General features: G+C 53.9%; 1 protein-coding gene across 2 annotated transcripts; it reads right to left on the bottom strand.

Moving 5' to 3' along the window:
- Positions 1-4,311: 4,311 nt before the first annotated feature.
- Positions 4,312-21,797, bottom strand: Znf316 (zinc finger protein 316). Of its 2 annotated transcripts, none has more exons than XM_085683650.2 (7): positions 21,645-21,797; positions 16,854-16,993; positions 16,136-16,497; positions 15,893-15,984; positions 15,186-15,312; positions 14,684-14,797; positions 4,312-8,188 (listed from the first exon to the last, which is right to left on the bottom strand). In XM_085683650.2, exons 3-7 carry the CDS (start codon positions 16,467-16,469, stop codon positions 5,853-5,855), a joined length of 3,003 nt encoding a protein of 1,000 aa, XP_085539776.2. In that variant the 5' UTR covers positions 16,470-16,497; positions 16,854-16,993; positions 21,645-21,797; the 3' UTR covers positions 4,312-5,852. The 2 variants fall into 2 exon arrangements, with proteins under 2 accessions (XP_085539776.2, XP_085539782.2); XM_085683656.2 differs by lacking the exon at positions 21,645-21,797 and adding an exon at positions 21,190-21,611.
- Between the last annotated feature and the right edge of the window lie 6,057 nt (positions 21,798-27,854).

Here is a 27,854-nt window from a genome sequence, read left to right as displayed (position 1 = left end):
TGTATATGTTTCCTTGAGCTGTCCTGTCATTGGCCTGTAAGATTATTTTCTTATGTGTTTGTGTGTGTGCAAGTGTGTAGAGGCCCAAGGACAACTTTCAGATGATGTCTTCCTTGTTTGCTGAGGCAGGGTGTCCCTAACTGGCCTGGAGTTCTCCTAGTAAGCTAGGCTGGCCCAGCATGTCTCCGGAGCCACCTGTCTCCAGCTCCTCATTGCTGAGATCACAGGTGTCCATGGTTCCATTTTGTACATGGATTCTGGGGATGGAACCTGAGTCTTACGTGTGCACAACAGGCACGTAACCAACAGCCAGCCATAACCATACCTGACTTTTATACGTGTGCACAGCAGGTACGTAACAGCCACAGCCATAGCTGACATTTTTCACATGGGTTCTGGGAATAACTCAGAACCTCATGGTGGTGAGGCAGGCATGTCGCCAACCGAGGCCTTGTTTTGTCTTGTTTTGAAAGACAAGTGTTGCACTGTAGCCCTGGCAGGCCTTAAACTCATGGTGATCCTCCTGTCTTACTATCCCAAATGTGGGATGGGAGTTCAGATGTGAGCCACCAGAACCAGCTTGACTTGTGAAATTAATTTTTGGAGACAGTCATCAGGTGTGCTGCCATTTTCTAATACATTAGATTTTGTTTGGGATAGTTTAACATGCGCATGGATCATTGCTTACATTTGGCAATATGTGATGTGAGGTAAGGATCTAATTTTGTTCACGTACAGATAATTACCCTGGTAGCCCATATCTTTTGAACAATGTATCCATTACACAAAATACCGTGTGTGCGTGTGTGTGTGTGTGTGTGTGTGTGTGTGTGTGTGTGTGTGTCGGGTGCTGTGTGCCCAAGATGGATGCTGTGTGTTTCTCCTTCATTTCTGAGACAGGTCTCACTGGACCTAGAGCTTATAGATGCATGTCTAAATGGGCTGGTCAGTGAACTCCAGGAATCCACCTGTCTCTACTCCCAACCCCATAACTTGGGTTACAGGCATATATCACCATGCATGGATTTCAAAGATCAGAACCCAGGTCTTCCTGCTTGTACAAGAGGCACTTCACTGACTAAGCAGTCTCCTCAACCCACAATGTACATGTAAAGAAACAGTGGAGAGCTGCTACCACCAGGACCATCGTGTATGCATGGTACGTACAGTAGCATGCACAATGCTATCTTTCTTCATTCCTGTCATCTCTTCACCTAGCTGCGATCCAACTCAAGCCAGGAAGTCACATAACTGGCTCCCAAATTATGGCAAGCTTTATAGAATGCCTCTACTTTAAATGTACAAGGAAATTTACCACGTGGGTAACTATGGCTCAAAACCATCTAACTCTGGTTTCAGGGGATCTGACCCCTCTTCTGACCTTGAAGGGGGGAAAAAACAAACTGGGCGGGAGAGAGATCTCAGTGGCTAAGGCACTCGCTCTGCAAGTAGAATAGAGTGCAGGTCCTCAAAACCCATTTAATGCAAGAGCATGTGGTGGCCCATCTGGAATTCCAGCCTCAGCAGGCAGAGATGAGATCCACAGAGCAGGCTGGCTAGCCAGAACGGTGTTAGAGAGAGAGCCTGCCTCCTGAGTGATGTGGAAGAGTGATCAGAGACCATTCCAGACATTGATTCTGGCTTACACGTGTGCACAAACTCAAATGTGGGACTGCAAACATACAAACACACATGCTTTCACATGAAAATGGAAAAAGCAAAATCCATCTATTTGATTTTTAAAAATACATTTATGTTATCTGTGTGTGCACACCTGAGTGTATGTATGCACACCATGTGGGCAGAAGCCCGTGCGCGCCTGAAGATTTTTGGGTCCCCTGGAACTGGAGTTACACATGGTTAGCCACCACCTGACTGCTGGGAATTGAACCTGGGTTCTCTGCAATAGCAGTGTTAACAGGTGAGCATCTCTCCAGCCGCGTGCTCCCCCCCTTTTCCCTCCCCCCGTTGGATTTAAAGTTTATGATGCTTATGGAAATGTTGAGCTGGCACAGCCAATGGGCTTGTTGCTACCACCTGAAGCTGGAGATGGCATAGATGCAAGGGTTACAGAGCAGGTGAAGCAGTTTAGGAAAGAGTGGGCACTGTAACAGACGGGCACTGAAGAACGCCTGAATTGGAGTCTTAGCAAAGCCTTTCCCTTCTATGCAACCTTTTGGAGAAACAGTCAAGGTTCTGGAGAGACGGCTCAGTTGATGAAGTGCTTGCCGTGCAAACATGAATCGGCTTGTTCCCCAGGACCTCCTCAGGCCGGGGAGACAGGAGGATCTCTGGGGTTCACTAGCCTGCCAGCAAATTGGTGAGCTCTAGTGAAAGACCCTGTCTTAAAAAAATAAGGTGGAGAGTAACTGGGGGTACTTATCATCAGCCTCAAGCCTGCATGCACCTGCCTGCACACGCTTTCATATACATACACAATTCTAAGTTTTTATGTTTGAACAATGTATACAGGAGCTCTCAGAGGTCAGAAGGGTCAGATCCCCTAAAACCAAAGTTACACATGACTGTGAGTCCTACGGGTGCTGGGAACCGAATCTGGTTCCTCTGGAAGAGTGACCAGTGCTCTTAACTACCGAGCTGTCTATCTAGCCCCACGTATTAAAAACAACAAAAGAAAAAAACCAAGAGACAGGTCCTAATTGTAACAGGTGAAATGAAAAACGTGTGGAATGGGAAAGTAGATAGGAATGTGGATGAAGCAAGCTCAGCATAAGTTGTCTGTCGCTTTTATTTATGTGTGGATGCTCTGTCTGTGTACCACATATGTTCCCTGTGTCTTCAGAGCCAGGAGTTGCGACAGTTGTGAGCTGCCATGTGGGTGCTAGAATGCGACCCAGGTCCTTGGGAAGAGCAGCCAGTACTCTGAACTGCTGAGCCATCTCTTTGACCTTCTGTTGTTGTTTAGACTACATCACACTCTGGAACTTAGAACCTGAGATCTTCCTCCACTGCCTCAAGTGTTAAGATACAAGCATTATGTGTCACCATGCACAACTGTACATGCTTTGAGGTGGGGAAAAAGCAAGTTGCTGAACGGTATCTAAACTGTGTTCTTGTCCTGAACCGTTTCCATATAGACATGTGCGTATGAACAGGAGCCCAGGTATTGGATGGGATGAGTCTTGTTAGGGACATGAAGATGAACTTGATATTTTCATACTGTTGGGGGTTTCACAATTCATATCTAACTTAAAATCCGGAGAGAAATAATGAACAAGGAAGATAAAACTTTGATATAACTAAAAATCTAAAACCACTTTATTACATAAAATTAAAGGAGGAAGGAATTAAAGAGAGCGAGAGCAGAGTCTAAATAGGTAAAATAAAAAAAATTAGGCTGAGAAAACGGACGTGAGAAAGACGAAAACAGGCAGGCAGAGGAGAGAACGCCCAGCCATGATGATCCTCCAACTGTCACGTCTGGTTGGTCAGTTGTCAGATTGGGGATTCCTTACCCCACAACAAAGGAACTCCAGCTGCACATCAATGGTAAGGTTTATCAAAGAATTGCTTGACCTTTCTCAGTAGGCTAAGATCTGAGCGGTCATCCATCCTTGTCTTCTCCATCCTTACATCTACCTCCTAAAAGTCCGGGGTATTTTTGTCTGTTTGTTTGAGGTAGTCTCTATGTAGCCTAGGCTGGCCTCAAACTCATGGAGCTGAAAACGATCCTGAACTTGTGGTCCCCCTGCTTCTCCTCCCAAATGCTGACATGACGGGCAAGCACCGCCGTGCCTGGTTTATGGAGTTCTGGGGATGAAAAGCTGAATGCTGGGCAAGCCCTACCAACTGGGCTACACCCCCTGCCCAGCTGCTTGTTTTAATGGAGATGCTGGTGTCCTTTGTTCTGAAGCCTCAAATCACAATGGGAAAAGATCCTATCACAGAGAAGGAATAAGAAAAGCCAGGTTAAAGAGTTGTTGGGGAACTCTGCAGGTGGTCATGCCTTTGTGGCTTTGGAGTAGATAAACCCCACAGCACTGGAACCCCTGAAAAAAAGGCCAAAGCATGGATCTGCACTCTGAGAAAGATCAGGCCCTCTTTTTAAACCCGGAAGGTTAGCCGAATGAATCCCCGCCATGTCCCATGCGTGTTGTTCCACATGTGTGGCAGTGTGAGGCAGCCCAGCAAGGTGTAGCTGGCACAGGTCAAATCCATGATGTGCCACACAAGAATCGATTCCAGCTTCTCAGAAGGGGAAAACAAGTCAGAAAAGAGATGGACTTAGCAGAGTGAGCTTCCCTGATGGGACACCAAGGTGGGGGCAAAAGCAGAGTCCAGTCCCAAAACTTGTTTCTCCATCTTTATTAAAGCTAGGTCCTCCTGCCCACAGCAGAGGGGCAGAGTGGAAACCGCTGGGGAATAGAGGGATGGGGTTGGTGTCCCGCCAGCCCACCCTGCCCTGGCTTTTTCTGAAGTTCATGTCCCAGAAGATATGGGAAGAGTATAAAAAATGGGACAGGGAGGCCACTGCTGACAATCAGGACCCATGCCTTCCACTTCACCTCACCTGGCCAGGCTACCTTCTGACCATCACCACCCCAGCTCCTCCCACCCATGGACTACCCACCCAGCACCTAGCAGCCTCCCCGTTAGCTCTTGGGCCCCAATGACTTGTCTACACTACAACAAAGGATCTAGGTCTAAAAGGGAACGCAGTTGGGTGGAAATCTCGCTTCTTTAACACTGGCCCAGAATTCATGGAGGGTGGGAGGGGCTTGTGTGTGCCACACCTCAGATGCCAGCAGTCCAGGCTGGAGAGTTAGCTATCCACTGGGCAAGGGCCTTGCATAGTAAGGCGTTGTGAGCTCAGGTCCACGTGATATCTTAGGTGGACAAGCACTGTGCAAACCACCAATCACTTTGTAAGCCATGGACCCACCCATGGCAGAAACGCTACCTGCTTCTAGCGTAGGGTGATTACAGCAGAGTTAAGAGTCTTGCAGAGGATAATGGGCCCCTATTATAAGCTGAGGGGAAGGTTCCAGAACCCACCCCAGTGCTGTGGAAGGCTGAGCACAGGGCTCCGCAGCGACCTGCTCCAGCAGAGGGTGCTGCTAGGGAACTAGTCAGGAGACCAGGTCTGTAGGAGCCCACACCAGGCACTCCAAAGATGTCCATGTATGCCACTTGCAGCCACTAGAGCACCAACAAGTTTGGAGGGGATTCCAATACCAAAACGCACCTTGTAGCCAGTGCTCGTTGGGGTTGGAGTAAGATTCTCAAATAAGGCTTCCAAGTCCCCGGGGACCTAGCCAACATCCCCAACCTGACTACGCATTTGGTATCTTGCCTTTTCAACACCTCCCCAGTTTTCAGGCTATACAAAAGATGGAAATAAATACCCAGTCGATAGAACAAAAGCTTCCCCTGTTCGCATCTCCATCCCCCCAAAAAATCCTAGTGAGGCTCCTGCCTGTCATGAACCATGTTCTTAAACTTACTGGACCCAAGTGACCGGAAGACGGTCCCTGAAACTCCTAGGGAGAATGGGAAGAGGCCAAACCCACCAAGAAACCCGGATGCAGCTGGATGACCTCTCTCACCCTCTTCCAATGACAGTGCTTCCCCATCGCTCCTCAGAAAGCCGAGTGACAGACTCCTATGCCACTGGCCCTACGGGCCACCTGAATCTGAATCCGTGATGAACGAATTGGCTTTGCCCGCTATCTCTGCAGCACAGAGGGATGGGGCGCTCTTGATCAGGGTAGCGGCCTGTGCGCACCCAAGCGAGATCTGAAGCTCGGGGCAATAGGGCCCAAGAGCACCCAAGATTGGGACTCCTCAGCCCGCTTCTAGGAGTGGGAGGGCGCCGCGCGCTTCGACCAGCCTCACAAAACGCTCTCCTCGTAGGTACCCGAGGGCCCAGCGAACGCGGCAGGATCGGAGCCGAAGCTGGTTCCGCCAGCGAACTCGAGCAGCGTTCCTGACCCGGTGCCCAAGCCCGGTGGTGGCAGAGGCGGCGTTGCCTTAGCAGGCGCCTGCGCCTTGGCGCCGGTGTTCTGCGTCTGTGCGCCCGTCTGCCCGCGGTGTGTCTTCATGTGCGTGAGCAGGTGCGAGCTCTGCGAGAAGCGCCGGCCGCAGTTGGCACACGCGTACGGCCGCTCCCCCGTGTGCGTGCGTTGGTGCGTCACGAGCACCGATCGCTGGGAGAAACGCTTGCCGCACTCAGGGCAGGGAAAGGGCCGCTCGCCCGTGTGGCCTCGCCGGTGCTTGGCGAGGTTGGAGCGCTGCGCGAAGCCGCGGCCGCAGTCAGCGCAGCGGAACGGCTTCTCGCCCGTGTGCGTGCGCCGGTGCCGCTTGAAGTCCGAGCTGTGGCCGAAGCCCTTGCCGCAGTCAGGGCAGCGGTGCGGCTTCTCCTCGGCGTGCGCCCACTGGTGCCGGGTCAGCGCCGCGCTCTGCCCGAAGCGCCGGCCACACTCGCCGCACGCGTAGGGCCGCTCGCCCGTGTGCGCGCGCCCGTGCGCGGTGAGATGCGCACGCCGGCTGAAGCCCGCCCCGCACACTCCGCACACGAACGGCTTCTCGCCCGTGTGACCGCGCACGTGCGCCGCCAGGTGCGAGCCGCGGGCGAAGCGAGCGCCACACTCCGGGCACGGGAAGGGCCGCTCGCCCGTGTGCGTGCGCCGGTGGCGCGCCAGGTGCGAGCCGTACACGAAGCTTTTGCCGCAGTCGGCGCAGCGGTGCGGCCGCTCGCCCGCATGGTAGCGCTGGTGCTTGGCTAGCGCCGCGCGCCGCCCGAACGTCTTGCCGCAGTCGGAGCAGATCCACGGGCTCTCCTCCTCCGTCATCGCGGCGGGCGCGGGCTCAGCCAGCAGCGACCCCATGGCGGGCGCGAACGCTCGCAGGCCACCATCCGCCCCGACTCCGGGGCCCACGCTGCGGAAGGGGTCACAAGCCAACCCCGCGCCCTCCAGGGACAGCGGGGCGCCCAGGGGGCCGGAGAGATGACGCCCATCGACCTGCAGCCGTTCGGAGAACTCGGGGAACCCCAGTATGGGGAAGCCGTCTGGATGCAGCCAAGACTTAGGGTGCATGGGAAAATGGAAGCCGAGTGGGTGCGAGGAGGGCCCTTCGCCCCCACTCAGGCCGTTGCCCATCTCACGGAACCGCCTCTCTGGCTCAGGGTCCTTCTTGCTGTCGGGGACCGTCGCCTCTGCTGCCGCAGCTACCACCTCCTCGTCCTCTCTGGCTTCAGCCTCCGTGTCTCCGTCTGCCACACCAGTCCCAGGCTCTTTGGTCTCCTCTGGCCTGGCCTCTAGTTCCTCCGGCTCCGCTGTGGCTACAGCTGCGACTGCCATCTCCATCTCGTGGGGAGCCATCCCCGCACCCTCGCCACTGCTGGGTTCCGTGCAGCCGCCGCGCCGGTGCCGCTGGAAGTCAGCGCGCAGGCGGAAGGCCTGGCCGCAGTCCGGGCAGCAATGAGGACGATCGGCGGTGTGCACAGCCTGGTGGCGAGCAAGCGCTGAGCTCTGGCTGAAGCTACGGCCGCAGTGTAGGCACGGGTAGGGCCTCTCGCCCGTGTGCGTACGTTGGTGGGTCACCAAGTAGGAGCGTCGCCCGAAGCCCGCGCCGCAGAAGGCGCAGCGGTAGGGCCGCTCGCCCGTGTGGATGCGCCGGTGCGTGACCAGGTGCGACTTGTAGACGAAGCGCTTGCCACAGTCCGGGCACGGGAAGGGCTTCTCGCCGGTATGAGTGCGCTGGTGGATGGCCAGGTGCGAACGGTAGACAAAGCCCTTGCCACACTCCTCACAGCCGAAGGGCTTGACCGCCGCATGGTAACGCTGGTGCTTGGCCAGGCGCGAACGGTGCAGAAACACTTTACCGCACACATCGCAAGTGGTCTCCGGACGTCCGATGGGGACAGCTGCTGCGGGAAATGCCCAGGGCGCCAGAAAGTTCTCCCCAGGCACCCTGCCAGACAGGAAATGTTTAGCTTCAACCTCCTCAGTCAGGATACCTAGGCTGCCTGGGCTAGGTCCCCAACCCTCTGGAGTCTGAACCAAATCTGAATCGTCAGGGCCCCAAGTCCCAGGCACATCCCCCACACCATAGGCTGCAGACCACAGCCCTGGGGGCTCGTTCTCCTCCTCTGCCACCTCAGCGAGGAAGTCCTCGTCGTCTTCCTCCTCATGGTCCTCTATGTCATCGTTCCAGAACCAGGCTCCTGAAAGTGACAAGACAAGAGGGTGAGGGCACAGGAGCTTGGCAAGGAAATTGCCCTAAAATCCTTGGAACAAACCAAACAGACCTGTTTCAGTCAAGTCAGAAGTGGTGCATGCCATACCCAGTACTGGCCAACTCCAAGGCAGGAAAGCCGCTGGCCTCCCCTCCCCCAGTTGGGAGGCCTAACATGAACACCTGACCAGGAAAGCCAGGGTCTCTCTAGGGCTTGCCACTCTGGAGGATGGGAGACTGCAAAGTGGGTAGTTTATCAGCAGATAAACTTGTGCACAGAGTGAAACCTGGAGCACTGCAGTCCCCAGGCACCCAGCATGGTACATCCAGTCGTGTCCTCTTACTTACTTCTCAGTAAGTCCCCCTCTCCTTGCCTTTGCCAGTGGCCAGGGGTTCTCTTCCACTCTAGACAGCAGAATCGGGAACTGCTAGCCAGGGAAGAGCCTCTGGGTTCTCACCTTAACGAGGTCCTGGGAGCTGTGTATTTGGGGTCTTGAGTTCCTCCACCTACTGTGAAGTCACCCTGGGCTTCACTTTCCTGAGCTCTGCATTTGAGAAACCCCAGGCCACCTGAGACTGTGTGTACTGTGAGCACCCCTGGAACTTTCTGCCACGAACCCCTCTGCTGAGATGCACCCCTGGCTCACTCTTCTGCCCTTCCTGGGGATGGTGTAGACTCTAGAATCAAGTCTGTAGGACCGCCCTGTTCAGGAAGTGAGCATGTAGACAGAGCCACCATGATACACCCAGGAGACGCAGGGACACTGCCTGCACCACAGCATCCAGGTGTTCAGCGCACCTGTGCGTCGCTCTCATGTCCATCATTCCCACCTCAGATTCCATCCACTTGATTCTGAGGGCAAAGTTCTGGACCACAAAAGCCAGGGGCTGGGCCAGGAAGTCTCAAAAACCAGGGCTGACTTCACATGTCAAGTCCCACACCCCATCAGTCCAAGTTCTACATACTAATGTCATTCACAGGGGAAGACAGCATAGTGCTACATCCATGAAGCAGAGAGAATGGTGAGGGCCTAACTACAGATGTGAATACACACGCTGTTCATATGAAGGGACAAGAAAACGGGTTACTTTATTTTTGCTTAGTCTGTAACACTAAATTTCCCACTATTCCAGTAATATATAATTTAGACGTTTTAGATGGAAAAATTTCTTAAGCTGAGTTTACCTCTAGCTGCCAGCATGGCCACCAGAGGGACAAGAAACCCTGTTGCTCGCTGGCTGGCTGCCCTTCTTTGTTCAGCCAGAACTTTCCAAACCTGGGACGGCAGGCGCAGCCCTGGGGCAGAGAGAAGCTGGCCGACAAAGACATTCCCTAGGCTCTGGTGAGAGGCTTAGGTAGTCTTTAACTAGAGCCAAGTAAATCAGGGGAAGCTGATGCTAGGGGACGAATACAATCCCCTGGATTCTGAGCCAGTCGGTGGCTCTCCAGGAGCTCGAGAGTAGGTTGCTACTTGCCCAGAGTCTGGGAACAGCAGGGACAGCTGCTGCCTTGAGTCCACTACATGACACTGTGCAGGGTGGGCAATCCTGAAAAAGGCCTGGGGGATCTCATGGCTGCCTCTGGAGTCTGCTCAACAAGCACGAGGCCTGTGCTAAGCTCAGCCATGTGAGGGAGGCCACCAGTGATGCAGGGTGAAGCCCCACCCCTAGCCCTGGAGAGGTTGGCTGGCTCCACCCCGTGTGAGACCTCAGGAAGCTGCTGAGCTTCTGGGACAGAACCCGAAGGGGGACCATCTTTAGTTCCTCATTCCTGGATTCAAGGTGTTGGCTCAAAGTTTAGAGGTATAGCCATGCAGTGTGTCATCTGGAGGAACAGCCTTTACACAGAGCCGAAGTCTGTCAGCCTCAGGTGAGGATCCAGAGGCCTGCTGTGAGACTTGACACTCAAACCCAGAGGGTGTGGTGTGTTCTACACAGCTAGAAGGAAGTGGGGAGGGCAGCAATCCAACAGGTGGCCCTGAGGGCCACACCCAGACCCCTGGGGAGTAAAGTAGGGATGGGGGCTCCTTGCACCTAATGTTTGCCCAGAGATCCGACCACGGGTGAAGGGTGAGTAGGCCTCCAGGAAGAGGCAGGGTTCAGAGTCTACTGTCTCGACAAATTGCACGGCATTGCCACAAGGACATCTTTACAGCCCACGTCCTGAACTAGAGAGACCTGGACTCTGGTGAAAGGTTTCAGGAAAGACGAGGGGGCCAGGGCAGGAAGCTGAAACCCTCAGGATTGTGGGTTGTCACAGTTTCCCCCATTTCTGCAAACGTCACTCTCTCTCATGGTGGCTGTCAGTGTGAGTCTTACAGATTTGTCCCTTTGAAGCATAATACTGGGGATTTATAAGCTCAAAACTAGCTTGTTCCACCGCGCTCCACCCCAGGGGATCTCCCATGGTTTACTTCCCCAGTCTGCTGGATGCTCCCAGGACTGCGTAGGCCAAGCTTGGCCCTTTATCCAGCTCCTTAACTCCAAGGACCCTGTGCAGGCCAGTCTCCTCCAACACTAAGGCTGGGGAGCGGGGGTGGGGGGAGGGGAAGCTGGCTGTCTTAGAGGCTGCCTGTCAGCAGTTGCAGAGAACCAGGGATCCTGACAAGGCATGGCAGGCACAGAGGTCCCCAGTCAAGGTGCCATTTTCTTTCCATTGACAACCAGGGCTGAGGTCCCCAGTAATATCTGCCTGTCTGCATGCTCCCCCCAAATCTTCTCCACCTAGACCCAGAAACGGAAGATGAGCTCGGGCAGAGTTTCTTCCCATATTGGGAACAGTCCCCAAGGGAGGAGGCAGACCGAAAGGATGCCCAAGTCTATGGATGTGGGCAGCCTCACTGCGGGTTGCCAGGAAGGTGTCTGAACTGCAGCCTGGGAAGGTAGCCAGCTTCTACACTGGCGTCTGTCCTCTGTGCCAAATGCTGGCCATGCTGACAGGTCTCGAAGCAGGTGGCCCTTCTGGGATGGGCTCTGGGCTGCCCCCTGTTGCTGGTGAATGGCCTCGAAGAGACCAGCAACGCTTTGGCCTTGATGTCCTCATGGGTAATGTACGGATTCAACACCAAGGCCCGCGTATTAAGAGGACCAAAGGCCTGCCTTTGTCACAGGGACTTGGGAGGAGTAAGCATTCCCTCACCCCATCAGAGCCTCCAGCACTTGGATACCTGTCAGCCCCTTTGTCCCAGATACTAAGAAGCCAGCCTCTCTGCCAGACATTCCCTTACTACTTCCCGTCTACCTGCACTAAGCCCAGGGACCTAGAAGTGATAGGGCTCAGTGCCTTGTGCCCTGGCTAGGACCAGAGGACTCTACTCTCCAGGTTCCCTCCAGGGCATGGCTAAGTGAAACTCCACCAAGAGACCCTCTATGGTTCCTAGTTGTTCACAGCTGTGTGCCAGACTCTGCCTGCTCGGGGTGTCCATGCCCTGCTCCTGGTGGAGAGCCCTCTCCCCTGGCCACTCTCCTGTGCTCAGCTGAACCACTAGATAACCGGTGCTTGCTGTGTCTGCCCAGATGGATCCCAGCTGTCCGCAGGCTGGCAGTGTGCGCTTTGAGATCAGTCTTGCTTAGGAAGGATCACATCTGGGGCTCCAGACCCCCTGGCTGTGCTCACTTGCTGGTTTTTGGAGTCTGACTGCCTCTTAAACTACATCACCATCTGTTAAACATCAGTGTTTAAGCTGGTTCAATCCTCAGTGGTGTGTTTCCTTCCTATCTTTCCCTTTCAGAAAAGGGGCTGGGAAGACGGCTTGGTTAGCACTTGCCACATAAGTACAGACACCCGAGTTCACTTCCCAGCACCACGTGAAAAGCCTGGTCCAGTAGTGCATGCTTGTAGTCAAGAATAGGGAAAGCAGAGTTGGGTAGACGCCTAGGGCTCGCTGGCCAGCCAGCTTAATCATCAAACCCCAGATTTCGGTGAGAAACCAAGCCTCAACAAGGGGACCGCTCCTGTGTTGACCTCTGGCCTCCATGCACACCTGTACACACATACCAAGAAAGGAAAAAGGGTGGGGGCCTCAGCAGAGGGAGTGGGGATGGCCCCACAGGGATGGGTACTGCTCTGGGCAGCACAGCCTCTGGAGACTGCTGAAAGGACAGTTGCTTGGGAAGGATCTGTCCCAGAGCGAAGGGCCAGGCGCTCACAGACACCGGGAGCCAGGGCAGCAGCCATCAGGGTATGTCTCTGCTCGGGTGGAGACTGGAGGCAGGAAACAGGGTTAAGCCAGGGGCAGGGGTCTCTCCAGGACCACATGGAATGAAATTGGAAGCTGGGTCAGGAGGGTGAGCTGGTTCAGACACTGCTGGAGTGAAGAGTAGAAGGTGGTGACCAGGGTTGCTAGGATACAAAGATTGCAAGAGGGCAAGTGGGACTCTGAGTATCACACAGAAGATGGCAACACCTGAGTGAAGGGATGTGCCTGGGAGCCCACACATCATGTACAGCTGAGCTCACAAGGGGCGGAGGAGGGGGAAATTAGAGTCTTGTCTTACAAGGCTGATTTAGAAGTCCAGATGGCCAGTCTTGGGACAGTTCTCAGTGCCTCCGTGGCACTGCTGGGCAGAGACGAATGAAAGGCCAGGCAGGGTTAGAAGGGGGGCAGACACTCAACCACTGGCCATCCTCAGAAGGAAGACCTGAGAGCTGCCCTGTGCCAGTGCCTCTCCCAGATCCCGCCATCTGCATCCACTGTGGGCAGTCATGTGACACATCAGAGACTCGACCTGGGGATAGCTCAGTGAGTAACGTGTTTGCCCTGCAAGTATGACAGCCTGAGTTCAAATCCCTAGAGCCAATGGAAAGCCAGACACCATAGCATGAGTCTAACCCAGGCATCCTGAGGGACAGGAGACCCCTGACAAAACTCACAAGTCACTAGTGGGACCTACGCAGTGCTGGGAAATAAAGACATCCTCTCTCGGACAAGGCAGATGCTGAGGACTGGTACCCAAGCTTGTCCTCTGACCTCACAAAGGGTTTTGTTTTATTTGTCTTTCTTGAAACAGGGTCTCACTATGTAGCCCTGCCTAGCATCAAACTCAGATTCGCCTGCTTTTGCTTCCTGAGCACTGGGCTTAAGATAAAATGTTTTAAAAGATGTTCATGGGTCCTGTACCAACTGACAGTCTGCAGTTGGGGCCAGGCTGAGAGACATCTCAGGCCTACAGCCTCAGCACATGGCTTGTCACAGAAGGCACAGAGCCACTGGCCCAGTTACCCAGTCCTCTCAAGCAGCTTTCAAGTCCCATCCAGGTGCACAGCCACATGTCACCTGTCATCTGGTGTCACCTGCACTAAAACGGACCAGGCTCTTCCCCTGGACCCTTCAAGAGAATGGCACTCGAGGGTGGCCAGTGTTGGCCTGTGCCCTGCTCTCTCTAAGCGGTTTCTCTGAATGTGCCTATGAATGGACCACACCTCCCACTTGGTCCTCAAGCACCTCTGCCTACTTCTGGGCCTCGTGTGAAAGGCTAAAGAGCCCTTGCTGCCACTCACTGAGCTACTGAGGCCTCACATGCGTGTTACCAGAGTAAGATTTTTCTCTTATCATTTAAATATACATCTATTATAACTCCAAATTAGTTCACTGTCCCACCCTGGGCTAACAACACCCCAGCCTCAAGAGGGACACCCCAGGCAAGGGTCTCCATCACTCCAAAGTCCTAGAGAGACTCACAGACCCCACGGCATATTCAGTGTGACCAGGAATCCAGCATGCTCAGGCCGAAATCTGCGGATTTAGTTCAGACTCTGTTCTCCATATGAATGAAGTGGGGCTCAGAGTTGAATGGGCAGAGCCTGAGCCAGCGTGAAGCACCCAGAGAAGTCCACATTTCCATGTCTTCTATACACATCACCTCAGAACTCTCCCGGAGGCTTTAAACTGCTCACCCAGATGAGAATCTGAACGTCTGAGTTAAATCCCAAACTCACAGAAACCAAACCAAAGTGCCAGCACTCTCACTGGAGGGGCAGAGATGGGCAGATCCCCGGAGCTCACTGGCCGGCTAGCTTACTCAATTGGTGAGCTTCGGATAGCAGTGACACCCTGTCTCTAAAAACAAGCTGGACGGCTATGGAGGAGGTGGAGGGACTGAGGGACACCATATGAAAAAGTGGCCAAATGGGTGGGGCAGTCAGAAAATTGGTGAGACTGCGTGTGGAAAGCCTCACTGACAGTCTGGCAGGTGTCCGTGCCAGCTGGACAACTCCCCTCACTTATAGAAAAACAAAACTGAAAAACTTCACAGGTTCCAAGATGGGAACAACTTAAGGTTCTCTAAGGACAAACTAGCCCTCAGACTCTATGAAGCTGAGAACTCAAGGTGACGGCAGGGGCCAGCACACAGTGGCCTCCCTACTCCACACCCATGAGCACTAACAGCATCAGGGAGGCAGAGGGCTTGCCTTGGTAAAGGCTCAAGTCAGACACAGCCTGAGCAATCATGCCAGCAGAATCCCCTCGAGACTCTCACTCACCCGTGTAGACACCAGTGACAATGTCTCCTTCCTCGGGATGGGGGCTGTCTGGGACCCAAGGCTCTTCTCCTTGTTCAAGGTGGAAGATCAGATCCGGCTTGGGAATTGGGTATCCTACCCAGGAGAGGGAAAGATGGTGGCTGTCCCAATGGAGTTCAGGCTATCCCTGTCCACACCCAAATCCTTTGCTCTTTACCCTCCGAGGACCATCCCTCCCCACAACCTCTGCTCTGAGAGATCCTACGATCTGTCCCTGGAAGCCCTGCCTTCCACACCCACAGCAGCAGGATACTCACACTTTCTCCTCCCACCTAAAGGCTTCTGGGGCTGTGCAGCTAAGAGGCCAGAGTGGACCACCAGCTTCATAGCATGTCTCCACCTGGTTTGGACCTCCAAACCCGGCGGCCAGAATGGGCTGACTGCTCCAAAACCAAGAAGTGTTCCCTTCGACAGCTGGGGCCCCACAGATCCCACAACGGACTGCCCCGGGGTCCTTCCTTACCCAAGGAGACCAGGATCCCATAGTTCTCCTGCATTACTTCCCTGTAGAGGTCTCGCTGGTCCACATCCAGCCTCTCCCACTCCTCCAAAGTGAAGTACACAGCCACATCTTCAAAAGTCACCAGCCCCTGAAGCACAGAGAGCCCCAGGAGAGAGGTTGAGGGAACACTCTGCCTCCAACACCCACACGAGATAAGAAAACATAGTGGGGACATGGCCCAGCACCCCATTATTGATGGGACAGCAGTCTCTCAGGCCTCTCACCCTCTGACAGGGACCCATCTCCTATCCCTCAAACTCAGAGAGGGCAGGCCCCTCTTACCATGGCCCCTCCTATGTCACACAGACTAGTCTTGGCAAATACTTTGGCTATATCGGCAGCTTAGCAATGGACAGGTGGTACCAACTAAACTGAGTCTGGGTACTGATGTCTGACCCAACAGCAGGAAAACAGACCCCAGGAGGGGACAGTCATTCTAGAAGACTCCAACCTGACTTGGGAGTGGGCTGGGGACAGCCACACCAAGTACAGTTGAGTGGGAGGTAGCAGGAGTACTCAGAACAACATAATGGCCTGGGAAGGGCCAGGGACCTGGAAAACAGAACCATATAAACCCTGGTCCTGGAAACTAAAGCCTTGTCCTCACTCAAGAGCCACAAGACAAAGAGGGCCCAAGACCACGGCCGACCAGTGTATATGCAGTTCACCTGAGTCAGGAAATGCTCAACATCTTCCTCTTCCTCCTCTTCCTCTGGATCTTCATCCTGAATATCAAGTGAGACCCGGGAGGCCTGCAGGGCTGAGAGGAAAATTGTTTAGGGCCGGCGGCACCTGGCTGTCAAGCAGGGTAGTACTCTGGGCTACTCCCATACTTTAGGCCCAGGTCCAGTCCCACCCTCATGACCCCAGCCTCTTCTGTCCCCCAGCAGCGGTGGGGTCCTTGTTCCTACCTTTTCCTTGAAGAACTGGCGACTTGACATCACTGCTGTTGCTTAGCTGCTCCTGGGTCCCCAAGCTCAGCCTCGGCTCCTTTGCCAGCCCCTCCTCCACACTGTCGGCACCAGCAGCGTCCTCTGAGTTAGTCTCCACCTCCACCTCCTGGACCTGTGTGGCCACTTCCTCCTCTTCCACTACTACCTCTTCTGCTTCTTCCTCCCCCTCTGCCTCCTCTCTCCCCTTCTCCTCATCCCCATCCTTGTCAGGGTCAGCATCGCATTTTGACCCATCTTCTGCAGGCTCCAGCTGGGTAGCTCGGGAGTCTGGAGTAGTGTGAAGGGCGGCCATCAGCCCTAGGAGAGAGCCTCTGTGTGGCCTGAAACACAGAGACACTTTGCAGGGGAGGCTGCAAGGGCTGAGGGAGGACCATGGTCTGTCTGTTATCTCAGGCTGGGCAACTGGCACGTGATTTATCCAGAAAGCCCACCCAAAGGGCTCCTCCCCACAATCCTCTACGACACGCCTTCTGTTCCCTCACAAGCAGCCATGGGTCTTGTGTGAGCTGCAACCTATTCCTGGGTAAGCCACCCATTACCGCAACCCATCGATCCTCAAGGAGGAGAAGCACGGAGCGCAGTCAACAGAGCCCCAGGGATCCATGGGTACAGATGGGTGAGTGTAACTTACAAGGGGCAGCCTGTCCCACACAGAAAGCAAAAACGAGCAGCTTACCCAGCCCTCAGCACACATGAGCCAGGTCAGGCCGAAGCACTGTCAGACCGGGGTGGGGTGCAGGATGGAAGAGTGTCTTGCTTCGTCTTGTCAGGAGAAAGGAGAGAGCGCCCAGCAGCCAGCAAACTCTCAGCCCCTTCCTGGGAGTCAAATGAGAGACAGGGCCATGAACAGGGGCCATTCTGCTGCCTATCTTTACCTGACTCCAGGCTGTTGTGAAAATCTCAGCCTCTCAGGGAGGAAGAGTCCCACTCATCACTAGGTCAGCACAGGTGATGCACAAGGTGACAACTCCTTCCAGTTCAAGGAGAAGAGAATAAGAATGGCTGAGATGTCATCACCTTGGAGACTCACAGGGTCCTATTACCCCAGCGATGTCACCGACTCAGTCCAGCCTCACCTGGCCTGAAGCCTAGAGCCATGGGCCTCAGGGGCCAGTCCCAAGGGTCCTACAGCCACTAATCCAATCCATGTCTATAAAGAACCAGTCTAGTGAATCTCAAACGCTGGGAAGTTACGTGTCTTTTAATTATCTTTTTATTTGTGGAGTGGGGTGCGTGTCATGTCAAATGTGTGGAGGGTGGAGGACACCTTTCAGGAGTCAGCTCTCTCCTTCCTCCCCACTGGGTCTCAGGGATCAGACTCAGGTCATCAGGCTTGGCAGCGAGTACCGGTAGCTGTTGAGCTAGCTTACTGGTCCACTGTGGTTTTCAAGAATTCATTGCTATGATCTTTCACCATCATGTCACCTCTCCTGTTAGTACCTCAGACTTGAATGGGACCATTTTCAAAAGTTGGGCATGCCACCCCAGAATGCTGAGTTCCAAAAAGATCCAGAAATGCCAGGCTACACCAGACACTGGAGCTACCTCGGTGGACAGCACTGCCTCAGGATGCTTAAAGCCAGATGGTAGCAGGTAAAGCTGCCCCGGGCCATGAGAAGTCACTGTTCCTGGTATTCCCATGGACACACCTGAGTGGCTGGCTCCGACTAGGCTCACCTACCCCATCCCCTTTCTGTTCAGACATCTGCTTCCAAACCTATGCTCTGGGGGTTGGATAGATGGCTCAGCAGTTAGAAGCACTGGCTGCTCTTCCAGAGGGCATAAGTTCAATTCCCAGAATCCACATGGTAGCTCACAATCATCTGTAACTCCAATTCCAGGGGATCCTATGCCCTTTCTACCCTCTATGGGCACCAGACAGACAAGTAGTATACACGACATACAAGGAGGTAAAACACTTATACACATAGAAAAATTTAATTAAAATCTATACTTTGGGAGGTAACTGTGTCTGCTTTGCATGCATGAAAACCTGAGTTCGCTCCCCTGAACGTCCAAGTTGGGCCTGATGGTATACGCCTATAATGCCAGCACTATGAAGACAGAGACAAGAGATTCCATGGCACTCGCTGGCCAGCCAGTGTGGCCAACACAGCAACTGAGGACACCTGGCATTGACTTCTGGTCTCCACATACATTCATACACACCTGCACACACATAAACAGGGACACACTCCATACACTAAGAAACCAAACAGAAATGAGCAGTCAAAAAGTCAAAATAAAATAAAAAGAATCCCATACGTTAGCAGCTAGACCTCCCTGAGCATCCCTGCCCATGCCGCCACCCCCCAACCCAATCCAAGGGCTGACACTCCTGACATCCAGAAGTCCCCTCTGCTGTGACTGTCTGTTCCCTCAGCACTGCATCAAAGATTGAAGCCATAAAACTAGACCTAAGAGGACCACTGGAGCCCTCCAGGGCTCTTTAGGGTTGGAAGATGCCTGAAGGGTAAGAACACACACGCCTTGGGCTGTCCTGGCCAGCATCCAGGGGCACTGAGAACACTCAGGGAGAGATTTCCCAACCACCACCCACCTCAGACCTAGAGAAGGCCTTTGCTTACTCAGGCCTAAGGCTGTAGATTCAAGCTGAACCCAGACACCCACAGAACTAACTCCCGACTGGTCACCACCTTGGGCAGCAACTTCAGACTTCCTCAAGCCAGACTATTATCTGTAAGGACCCAAGAAAAGAAAGCTGGGGCTGTGGAGGAAATTCAGCTAGTCAAAGTGCTTGGCCACACAAGCATGAGGACCTGAGTTCAGTCCTCCAGCAGCTGTAGGGGAAAGGAGGGAAAAATGCCAAGCACAGCACCGTCTATCTGTAAACCCAAGCCCGGGCAGTGCTGGCCAGGCAAAGGGAACTGGGAAGCCCCGGGTTCAGAGAGACACTGCCTCAAATAAGATGGTGGAAAGCGCCTAAAGCAGAGACCTGATGCCGCCCTCTGTCATCTACACGCACACTTGTGTATATGCACATGCATGCACAGACGCTCACACAAAACTGTACAAACACTATACACAAAGAGGAGGAGGAGGAGGAGGAGGAGGAGGAGGAGGAGGCAGCCCATCGTGGCTACCTCTCTTCCCAGGTAGCATCCACGTTTTCTTTACTGAAGATGATATAGAGTCCCCATTTTCTTCCCCCGGGATCCCAGACACACAGCGGTCACGCCAGACCCTACTGAAGACAGGGCCCGAAGATAGTAGTCAATGACACAGATACAGGTTTGCTTTGTCTTTTAAGTCAGAGGCAGGGCTCAACTGTCACACTCCACAGCAGGCCAGCCACGGATTGAGGGAAGGATACATCAAACTAAAATGCACCCCAGAAGCAGTGGAGAGTCTCTGCCTTCAAAGAGGACAGTGGGTAACATCAAATTCGTGCACTAGCCCAATGATGGTTACTGTTATGCACTTGACAGGATCTGAAATCACAGAAGAGAGGCCTCTGGGGTGTCTGTGAGGGAGTTTCTAGGTCAGGTTGATCGCGGTGGGAAGATCCTCTCTCTGAACGATACCATCCCCTGAGCTGGGGTCGTGGACTGAATAAAAGAAGCAAGGGAGCTGAGCACCAGCGTTTTTCTCTGTCTGCTTCCTGACTGTGGATACAGTGTGACCAGCTACCTCAAGCAATGGGCTGTGCCTTTAAACTGTGAGCCTAGCAAAAGCTTCCTCTCTTAAACTGCTTGTCAGGTCAAAGCAAGGAGAATGAAACTATTAAAAGCCTCTAAGGTTGCCCGGGGTGGTGGTGGTGGTGCATGCTTTTAATCCCAGCACTAGGGAGGTAGAGGCAGGCAGATCTCTGTGAGTTCGAGGTAATCCTGGTCTAGAGTTCTAGGGCAGCCAGGGCTACACAGAGAAATCCTGTCTCGAACCCCCTCAAGTGAGCCTCCCCCAAAAGAATCCTCTAAGGTTAGCAGTTCACAGGAAGAAAGGGCAGAAGCCAAGAAAAGCCTGCTGCTTCAGGCACCCTGACCTAGGCCTATTCCTAACAGAAGTTCTGAAAAACCAGTCAGACCAGGGGTAGGTAAGTTAATATGCCTACAACACGGACCCAGGGGGCTCCCCACCTCCCCGGATATTCCCACTCCACTCATCCCCAGCCAATCAGTTCCCAGAAAGCTTTTCTTCTCACCTCCTCTTGACCTCCCATCCTATATCAGAATGCAAGAGACAAGTGCATGGCTTTGCCATGCAAAAACCCTGTGTCACTCCAACCCCTCTTTCCACCAAGGTCCCCAGCCTTAGTGGACTCAGGGCCTTAGTGGACTTAGCAGACACAGAAAGGGGCGGGGCCCTGTCCATAAGAAGGGGGTATGCAAACAAGTGGTAAAGTTTGAAAAGTTAGGAACTCCAGAAAAGTTCCCAATCCAGGGGAACCCACGTGAAGGAGCATGCCTGTGTGTGCTCGTGCACATGCATGCACACTTGTATCTAGTATACTTGTATCTAGTGACCTTCATTCCAGCTCAGTGCCCCCCACTTCAAAGGACTTCAGAGCCCTTCAGGACTTTTTTGTCCAGGTTGTCTTTCCCGTTCACCACAATCCTCACCATCTGCCGGGTTTCCGGAGCCCCGACTCTCCAGGGTTACTCCTGGATGTCATCCAAGATCCCCAGATCAAGCTCCTCAACCAGACCAGCTAGCCCCCCCCCCCCCCCCCCGCCCCAAGACCGGCCAGTAGCTACTGAACCAAAACAAAGTGCTAATGCCACCCACTGAAGCTGAGTAAGAGAGCTGATCCTCGCTGGTACCTGCACCTCCTCTTTCCCTCCTTATGTCCACATGAGGCACCCTCAAATCCAACAACCCGCGGGATGAGTTGCCCCACCCACCTCGGGGGCAGCAGACTTAGGAGATAGGCACCCAGTCAGTCTCTATTTGCAGACGAAACAGACTGGACCGTAGCCCCCAAATGTCACAAAGTCGGCGTTAGGGCGCCAATACAGGGTGCTTCCCTCCTCTACTTCCCTATAGGGGGTTACCTAGGATCCGTCTCCTGCCTTGGTAGGAGTGGTGACAGCCCTTCTTGGAAGGTGTCTCTTCGGGAGATGGAGGCGGCTCCCGCCCAGCTCCCGCCCCTGAACTGGAGGAGGCGGCGCTGGCACCTTCCAAAGGTGCAGCGCAAGTCGTCTCCGGCCCGCCCCCTCCCACGCTGGAGTCTATGCCCACTCGGGGTTGGGGAGAAGAGTCAAGCCATCCGTGACGTGACGCGGAGGCCCAGGCCGGTACGGGGGGACCTAGGGGCCTGGAAGATCCAGCTCGTGCAGCTGCAGCTCCGACCCATCCAAAGACAGGCCCGGGAGCCCCGCGATCGCCCCACGACCACTCGAGGCCTCCAGCGCCCGGGCATCCAGGACGGCCAGGCTCGCCGCTGCCACCGCCCCCAGCGCGCGCGTCCCGCCCGCGCGCACCTGCCGCGTCCGCGCGCCCCACTCACCGCGCGCGCGCCTGAGACCCGGCCAAGCCGGAGCGAGACACGGACTCGGGGGCGGGGGCTGTGACCACCGGGGACCCCCCCGCACTACACAAAGTGACGGCCGCGAGCTGCGCGACGGCGGAGGAGGCGGCGGCGGCGCGTGGGTACCGGAAGTGCCGCCCGCCGGCCCCGCCTTGTCCGCGCCCACGGGGGGGGCACTTCCGGTCATGGGGCATCACCACGGAGTTCAGAGTGCAGATATTGGGACTGCCGCGACGACCCTCCATGTGCGTGGAGGATGCTCGTGGCTACTCATGGTGAGCATCCCTGGACTCCCTGTTCCTCTCCGCTGCAAGAGACCCCTGCCCACCCTTGGAGATGTCCACGACGTCAAGCCCCAGCGAGCATCCTTTCCTTCCAGACCACGGCCTAGGTCCCCCGCGGTGCGTGTCAGGACGTGTCCGGAGCCCGTCCCCCTGGTCACAGGTCTCTTCGTGGAGCTCACGGTGTAGAGAAGGGTGCTGGCCCCTTGAGGATATCCAGGCAGCGGTGCTTGTCCGACCCTGACATGGGCAAGGGTGTGACCAGGAGGTTGACCCCTCTTTGATGACCCACAGCTCCACCACACTGCCTTCTGGCATCGCTTGTGTGTGCAGGGTGCTGACAAAGGTGTGGCAGAGGGTCAGCCTGTTCGAGCCATGAGGGGTTCCTCTGGGCTATAGCATTCAAATGAACAGAAGGTTGTAGTTCGAGGCCACACTTGATTACTCTTCTGACTTGTCATCCCCGGGCCTTGCAATGGCCTTAGACAAGTGGAGCCTTGACAGTTCCATGATATATCCATGGCTATTTTGGGCAGTGCTCTGCTGCCCTACACAGGTCACCTATGTTCTGAAGTCCCTGGATCCTGAGCCTGCTGGCCACCTAAGTCTGGAGCTGAGTGCCCCAGGTACCAGGTCTAGCCTCACCAGGTCTAGCCTCTGCCCCCTCCCTCTTCTTCAGCCTCCTGTCACTTACATTGAGAAGACTTTGTGAAATGCTTGTGCTTTTCTTGATAGATCATGTAGCCTGGATGCTTAGGAATAAGGGCCCAGCTGGCTCTCTGGCTGGCTTTCTACCCGTGGGTTCTTTAGGAACCAAAACCTCACCCCTGTTTGCCTGTATACATGCAGGCACAGAAGGAAGGAAGGTCTTGTCTCTCGTTTCCCTGGGATGTGTGTTCCCATGTGTGCACGTGAGCTATCTCCGTGATGACACTCTTACACGCCCTGGCTTTTTACACAGACTGATTACCTAGCAAATCGCCTTCTTCCTTGCAGGTGATGGGTGTGTATACCCCCACCATGTGCCATGCTTTCCTCAATCCCTGTATTCTCAGGCCCTGTTGTCAAGTGGGCAGGGCACAAGGGGGAAGCAGATCTTAAAACAGGAGCCATGATTATAAAAATCATGCAGTCCAACATGGCGGTGCAAGCCTGAAGCCCCAGCTACTCTGGAGGATCATGAGTTCAAAGCTACAGGGTTGGGGAGGTCTGGAGAGATGGCTCAGAGGTTAAGAGCATTGCCTGCTCTTCCAAAGGTCCTGAGTTCAATTCCCAGCAACCACATGATGGCTTACAACCATCTATAATGAGATCTAGTGCCCTCTTCTGGCATGCAAGCATACATGGAAGGAATGTTGTATACATAATAAATAAATAAATAAATCTTTAAAAAAAATCACTAGCGAGGCTGGGGGTGTGAACCAGTGATAAAGTGCTTACCCAGCTTGCTTACCCATCCCTAGCTCCTTCAAAATCAAAACAAAACAGATAAGACATCAGTATTCCCTATAATGTGAAGGACCCCAACTCGTTTTAACCACAGTCATACCGTTCTTGCAAAGGATGAACAGATAACAAACCTAGTTCAGGGCCTCCGGAGTGCTGAACAAATAACAGGCTTAGTTCAGGGCCTCCGGAATGCTGAGCAAAGATACCTGAGGTTAGAGCAAGGACAGCCTTATCTGGCTGCAGGACAGGAGATTTATGGACTGGCCTGAGTAGGAACAAAGACTTCAAGAGAGGATTGCGAGGCCTGAGTCACGTATAGAGCGGGGCTCGTCATGAGTCAGGGCCTGTGCAATCAGACATCTGGTCGCCAGCCAGGGAAGGGGGGACAGGATAAGGGAAACAGTAAAACGCTGAATAGTCCCCTCATTGTTATTTAGGTTAAGAATTTACCACCCTGCATCTTGTTTCTGTAAACCTCGCTTTTTGCTCTCCTATAAGAACCCCTCACCCACAACCTGCGGGCGCGCAAGTCCTTCGAGAGACTTTGTCGCCCCAGGTACCTGCGTATCCAATAAACCTCTTGCTGTTTGCATCCGGCTGCGTGTTTTCGACTGATCTTTGGGCACGGGGTCTCTCCCGAAGGAAGACGCCCTCGGGAGTCTTTCAAATGGATGGTTGGAATTAGAGTGGAATTTGAGGTCACTATTTGAGGAGAAGGGAATAAAGAAAACAGGTGTATTTAGCTCACAAGCTCACAGTTTTGGAGACTGGAAGTTTGAACAGCCTGGCACAGACTCTGGTGAAGGATCCCTGCTACCTCAGACTGTCAGGGGAGTGTGTACGCATACGCTGATACCACTTTTTTTATTTTGTTTATTTGAATGACTCTTGACATGGCGTGTTGGCTAATCATGGTGCTCGTCAAGTTGAGGCACTTGGAAGAAGAGCTCTCAGTTGAGGAATTGCCTCCGTCGGGTTCTCCTGTGGGCCTGTGGGCATGTCTCTGCATTTTCTTGATTGCCAATTGGTGTTGGAAGGCTCAGCCCACCGTGGGTGGTGCCACCCCTAGGCAGATGGGCCTGAACTGTGTAGGAAAGGTAGCTGAGCAAGAAAGTAAGCAGTATCCCTCCACGGTTCCTACTTTGGTTCCTGCCTTGAGCTTCCTCCCTTGGCGATGGATGGTAACCTGTCAACCAGAATAAACCCTCTCCTTCTAAGATGCCCTGGTGAGAGTGACCACAGCATCAGGAAAAGTAGCCAGAGCAGATAGCCTCACTGTGTAGCCTAGGCTAGCCTTGACCTCGAGATCCTCCTGCCAGAGCAGATTTAATCTCACTATGTAGCCCAGGCTAGCCTTGACCTCGAGAGCCTCCTGCCAGAGCAGATAGTTTCACTGTGTAGCATAGGCTAACCTTGACCTTGAGATCCTCCTGCTAGAGCAGATAGTCTCACTCTGTAGCCCAGGCTAGCCTTAACTTTGAGAGCCTCCTGCTCCCACCGCTAGGATTCCGGGTATGCTTCCACTTACCCGTCCACTGTCACCTTTGACATGAGATGAACGTCGATATGCCCAAGGTTTGCCTATCGCCTGCCAGACTAGAACCCAAGGAAGGGGACCGGAGCACGTCTCACTCTATGGGAGACAAAAGCCGGTGATGGGTTTCAGAGGAAGAGGAAAGGTGGTTGAGCCCGCCCATATCATGGACTGGTCCAACTGCCACCAGATGCACACTGAGCTAGAGGAGAGAGGGAATTGGCAGCCTGCCCGTGGACTAGACCTGCCCAGGCCTGTGCACCCCAAGAGAACAGAAGCAAGAGAAACAGATGTGGGGCTGGGGAGATGGCTCCCTGGTAAGGGCTTGCCGTGCAAGCACAGAGGCCTGAGTCTCATCCTGAATACCCACATAGAAGCCAGACCTGGTGGTGCATGCTTGTACTCCTCATGCCGGAGAAGCAGGGATAGGAGGATCCCTGGGGCTCGCTGGGTGATACCCAGACCCCAGTAAGAGACTCTGACTCAAAAAAAAAAAAAGTGGGGACTGGAGAGATGGGTCAGGGAGTAAGGACTGCACTGTCCTTCCAAAAGACCTAAGCTCATTCCCAGCACCCACATCAAGTGGCTCACAACCACCTGTAACTCCAGCCCCACGGGAACGCACACTGCTGATCTCTGTAGGCACTGCCCTCACACACACACATGCACGCATGCACACACACACACACACACACACAATTAAAGATATTAAAATCTTTTAAATTTTTTTTAATATTTATTTATTTATTTATTATGTATACAATATTCTGTCTGTGTGTGTGCCTGCAGGCCAGAAGAGGGCACCAGACCCCATTACAGATGATTGTGAGCCACCATGTGGTTGCTGGGAATTGAACTCAGGACCTTTGGAAGAGCAGGCAATGCTCTTAACCTCTGAGCCATCTCTCCAGCCCCAAAATTTTTAAAATTAAATAAAGTGATGGCTCCCAAGGAAAGACACCCAAAGTTTCTTTCTGACCTCCACAGGAACATGAGGAACATGCAAACACATGAACATGTATGCACACACAAAAATAAACTCTAGGGCCTGGGGATTTGGCTCAGTGGTAGAGCACTTGCCCAGCAAACACAAGGCCCTGGGTTCTATCCTCAGCTCTGAAAAATAAAATAACAAAAAAAGACCCAAAAACAACCAAAATAAGGTAAATAAACTCTATAGTGTGGGCGGGATGATACCTCCACTGGAGAACAGCTGTCCCTCCATCCTGGGCTCAGACTGCTGCACAGTGTCACCAGCAGACATAAAGTGCTGGGAGTGGGTGTCACAAAGCAGTGAAGGTCACACAGCCCAAACCTTCAGGGAATCAGATGAACCCAAAAGCTGTGACTGACCACACACACACACACACACACACACACACACACACACACGCACGCAAAGGACTGAGACGGCAGAGTCAGGTGGGTCCCTGTTCCTCTCTGACACAGCTAGTGCTCACCCCAGCCTAACAGGCCAGAGAATGGGACACAGTAGGCCCTGGGTGAGAGCCCCAGGTGGGAGCTCGGGGTGATTCAGGGAGCCCTAGCAGGGTGGGCAGCAGACAGGTCATGGGGGCATGATGTGGCACTCGGGGAGCAGCAAGAAGGCATCTAAAAGCTGTTGAGGTGGTGCAGGGGCCAAGTGGACAATCCCTGCCATGCAAGCAAGCAGACCTGAGTTCAGCTCCTCAGCACCACAGACGGTCAGACACGGCGGCACGTGCATGTAATTCCAGCACGGGAAAGTGAAGATAAAAGGCTCTCTGGGGGCTTGCTGGCAGTCAGTCCAGACAAACCAGCAAACTCGACGTTGTCTTAAATAAGCAGAGAAGAGGAAGAGGAGGAAGAAAACAATGGAGGAAGACGAGAGGATCGCTGGAGCTCAGTGATCAGCCAGTCCAGCTGAGTAAGTGAGCTCCAAATTCAGTGAGAGACCCTGCCTCAAACACTAAGGTGGAGCCTGCGCAAGGGGACCCAGCCTTGGCCGCTGGTCTCCACATGGGCGGCACACACGCGTGAGCGCGCCTGTGAGAGCGCAGATACACACAGAGAAGACTTCAAGGGATAAAGTGACAGGCTGTGAAGACGAAACCTGCTCAACAAGAACCAGACCCCTCTTTAGGACCCCGAGTGTCCCAGGTCTGCGATGTGGTCCGTTGACACCCGCATGAGCAACGGACTCCATCTTCCCTTCAGATCGTGTTTCCTGCCCCAGTCCTCTTCAGCATGTCCACCTCTGCCCTCTGCTGCCCTGCCCTGGCAATCAAATCCATTGTAGCATCCCCACTGAGAGTGGCTGGGAGGCCCGTTGGGAGTGGCTGGGAGGCCCGCTGGGAGGGAAAGGAGGGCCAACAGCCCTTTTCTTGGCCGGTATGGAGAAGGTGACAGAGGGCCCACCAGAGAGGGTGGGACCAATTCCAGGCCTCTGCAAAGAAGCAGAAAGGAACAGGCAGTGGTGGGGGATCTTGCCTGAAGACAGAGAAATGTCCAAGGGACCTCTGTACTTCTGTGCCACCTTTATCCAGTCGTAGCAGAAATCTTGTCCAGTTTATCCGGACGCTTCACCTTCAGTATCTGGTGAAACTCTCCCACCACCCCGAAGTGGTGATTGCTAGTTTGTCACCCTGCCTCCACAAGTACCATCGCTGGTCTGTTGACACCTGCCCCACCCCCAGCTCCTTGACAGTATAGTCTGTGTTGTGTTCCTAATTAAGCTGGTTCTATCCCCAGATCTCTGTCCCCTGAGTTAAATGTGAATTTCGCACTTTAACATTCTGTGTGTGTGTGTGTGTGTGTGTGTGTGTGTGTGTGATGGACACACAGTGTGTGCCCGTGCTCAGAAGCCACAATAGGATGTTGGTTGTTCTACTCTAGCACTCTGGCTTATTCCCCTGAGACAGGAGCTTTCCCTGAATCTGGAGCTAA

This window comes from Myodes glareolus, chromosome 2, assembly GCF_982192425.1.
Source record: "Myodes glareolus chromosome 2, mMyoGla1.1, whole genome shotgun sequence".
Classification (NCBI taxonomy): domain Eukaryota; kingdom Metazoa; phylum Chordata; class Mammalia; order Rodentia; family Cricetidae; genus Myodes; species Myodes glareolus.
The sequence above is the reverse complement of the archived record's forward strand: the minus strand, read 5'-3'. Positions and strand labels throughout refer to the sequence as shown.

Coding starts and splice junctions, on each gene's coding strand:
- Znf316 (XM_085683650.2), bottom strand. CDS start 16,469: ATGGCCGCCCTTCACACTACTCCAGACTCCCGAGCTACCCAGCTGGAG. Junction 15,985..16,135: donor GCCAGTTCTTCAAGGAAAAG/GTAGGAACAAGG, acceptor TTTTCCTCTCAG/CCCTGCAGGCCTCCCGGGTC. Junction 15,313..15,892: donor TTGAGCATTTCCTGACTCAG/GTGAACTGCATA, acceptor TCTGTGCTTCAG/GGGCTGGTGACTTTTGAAGA.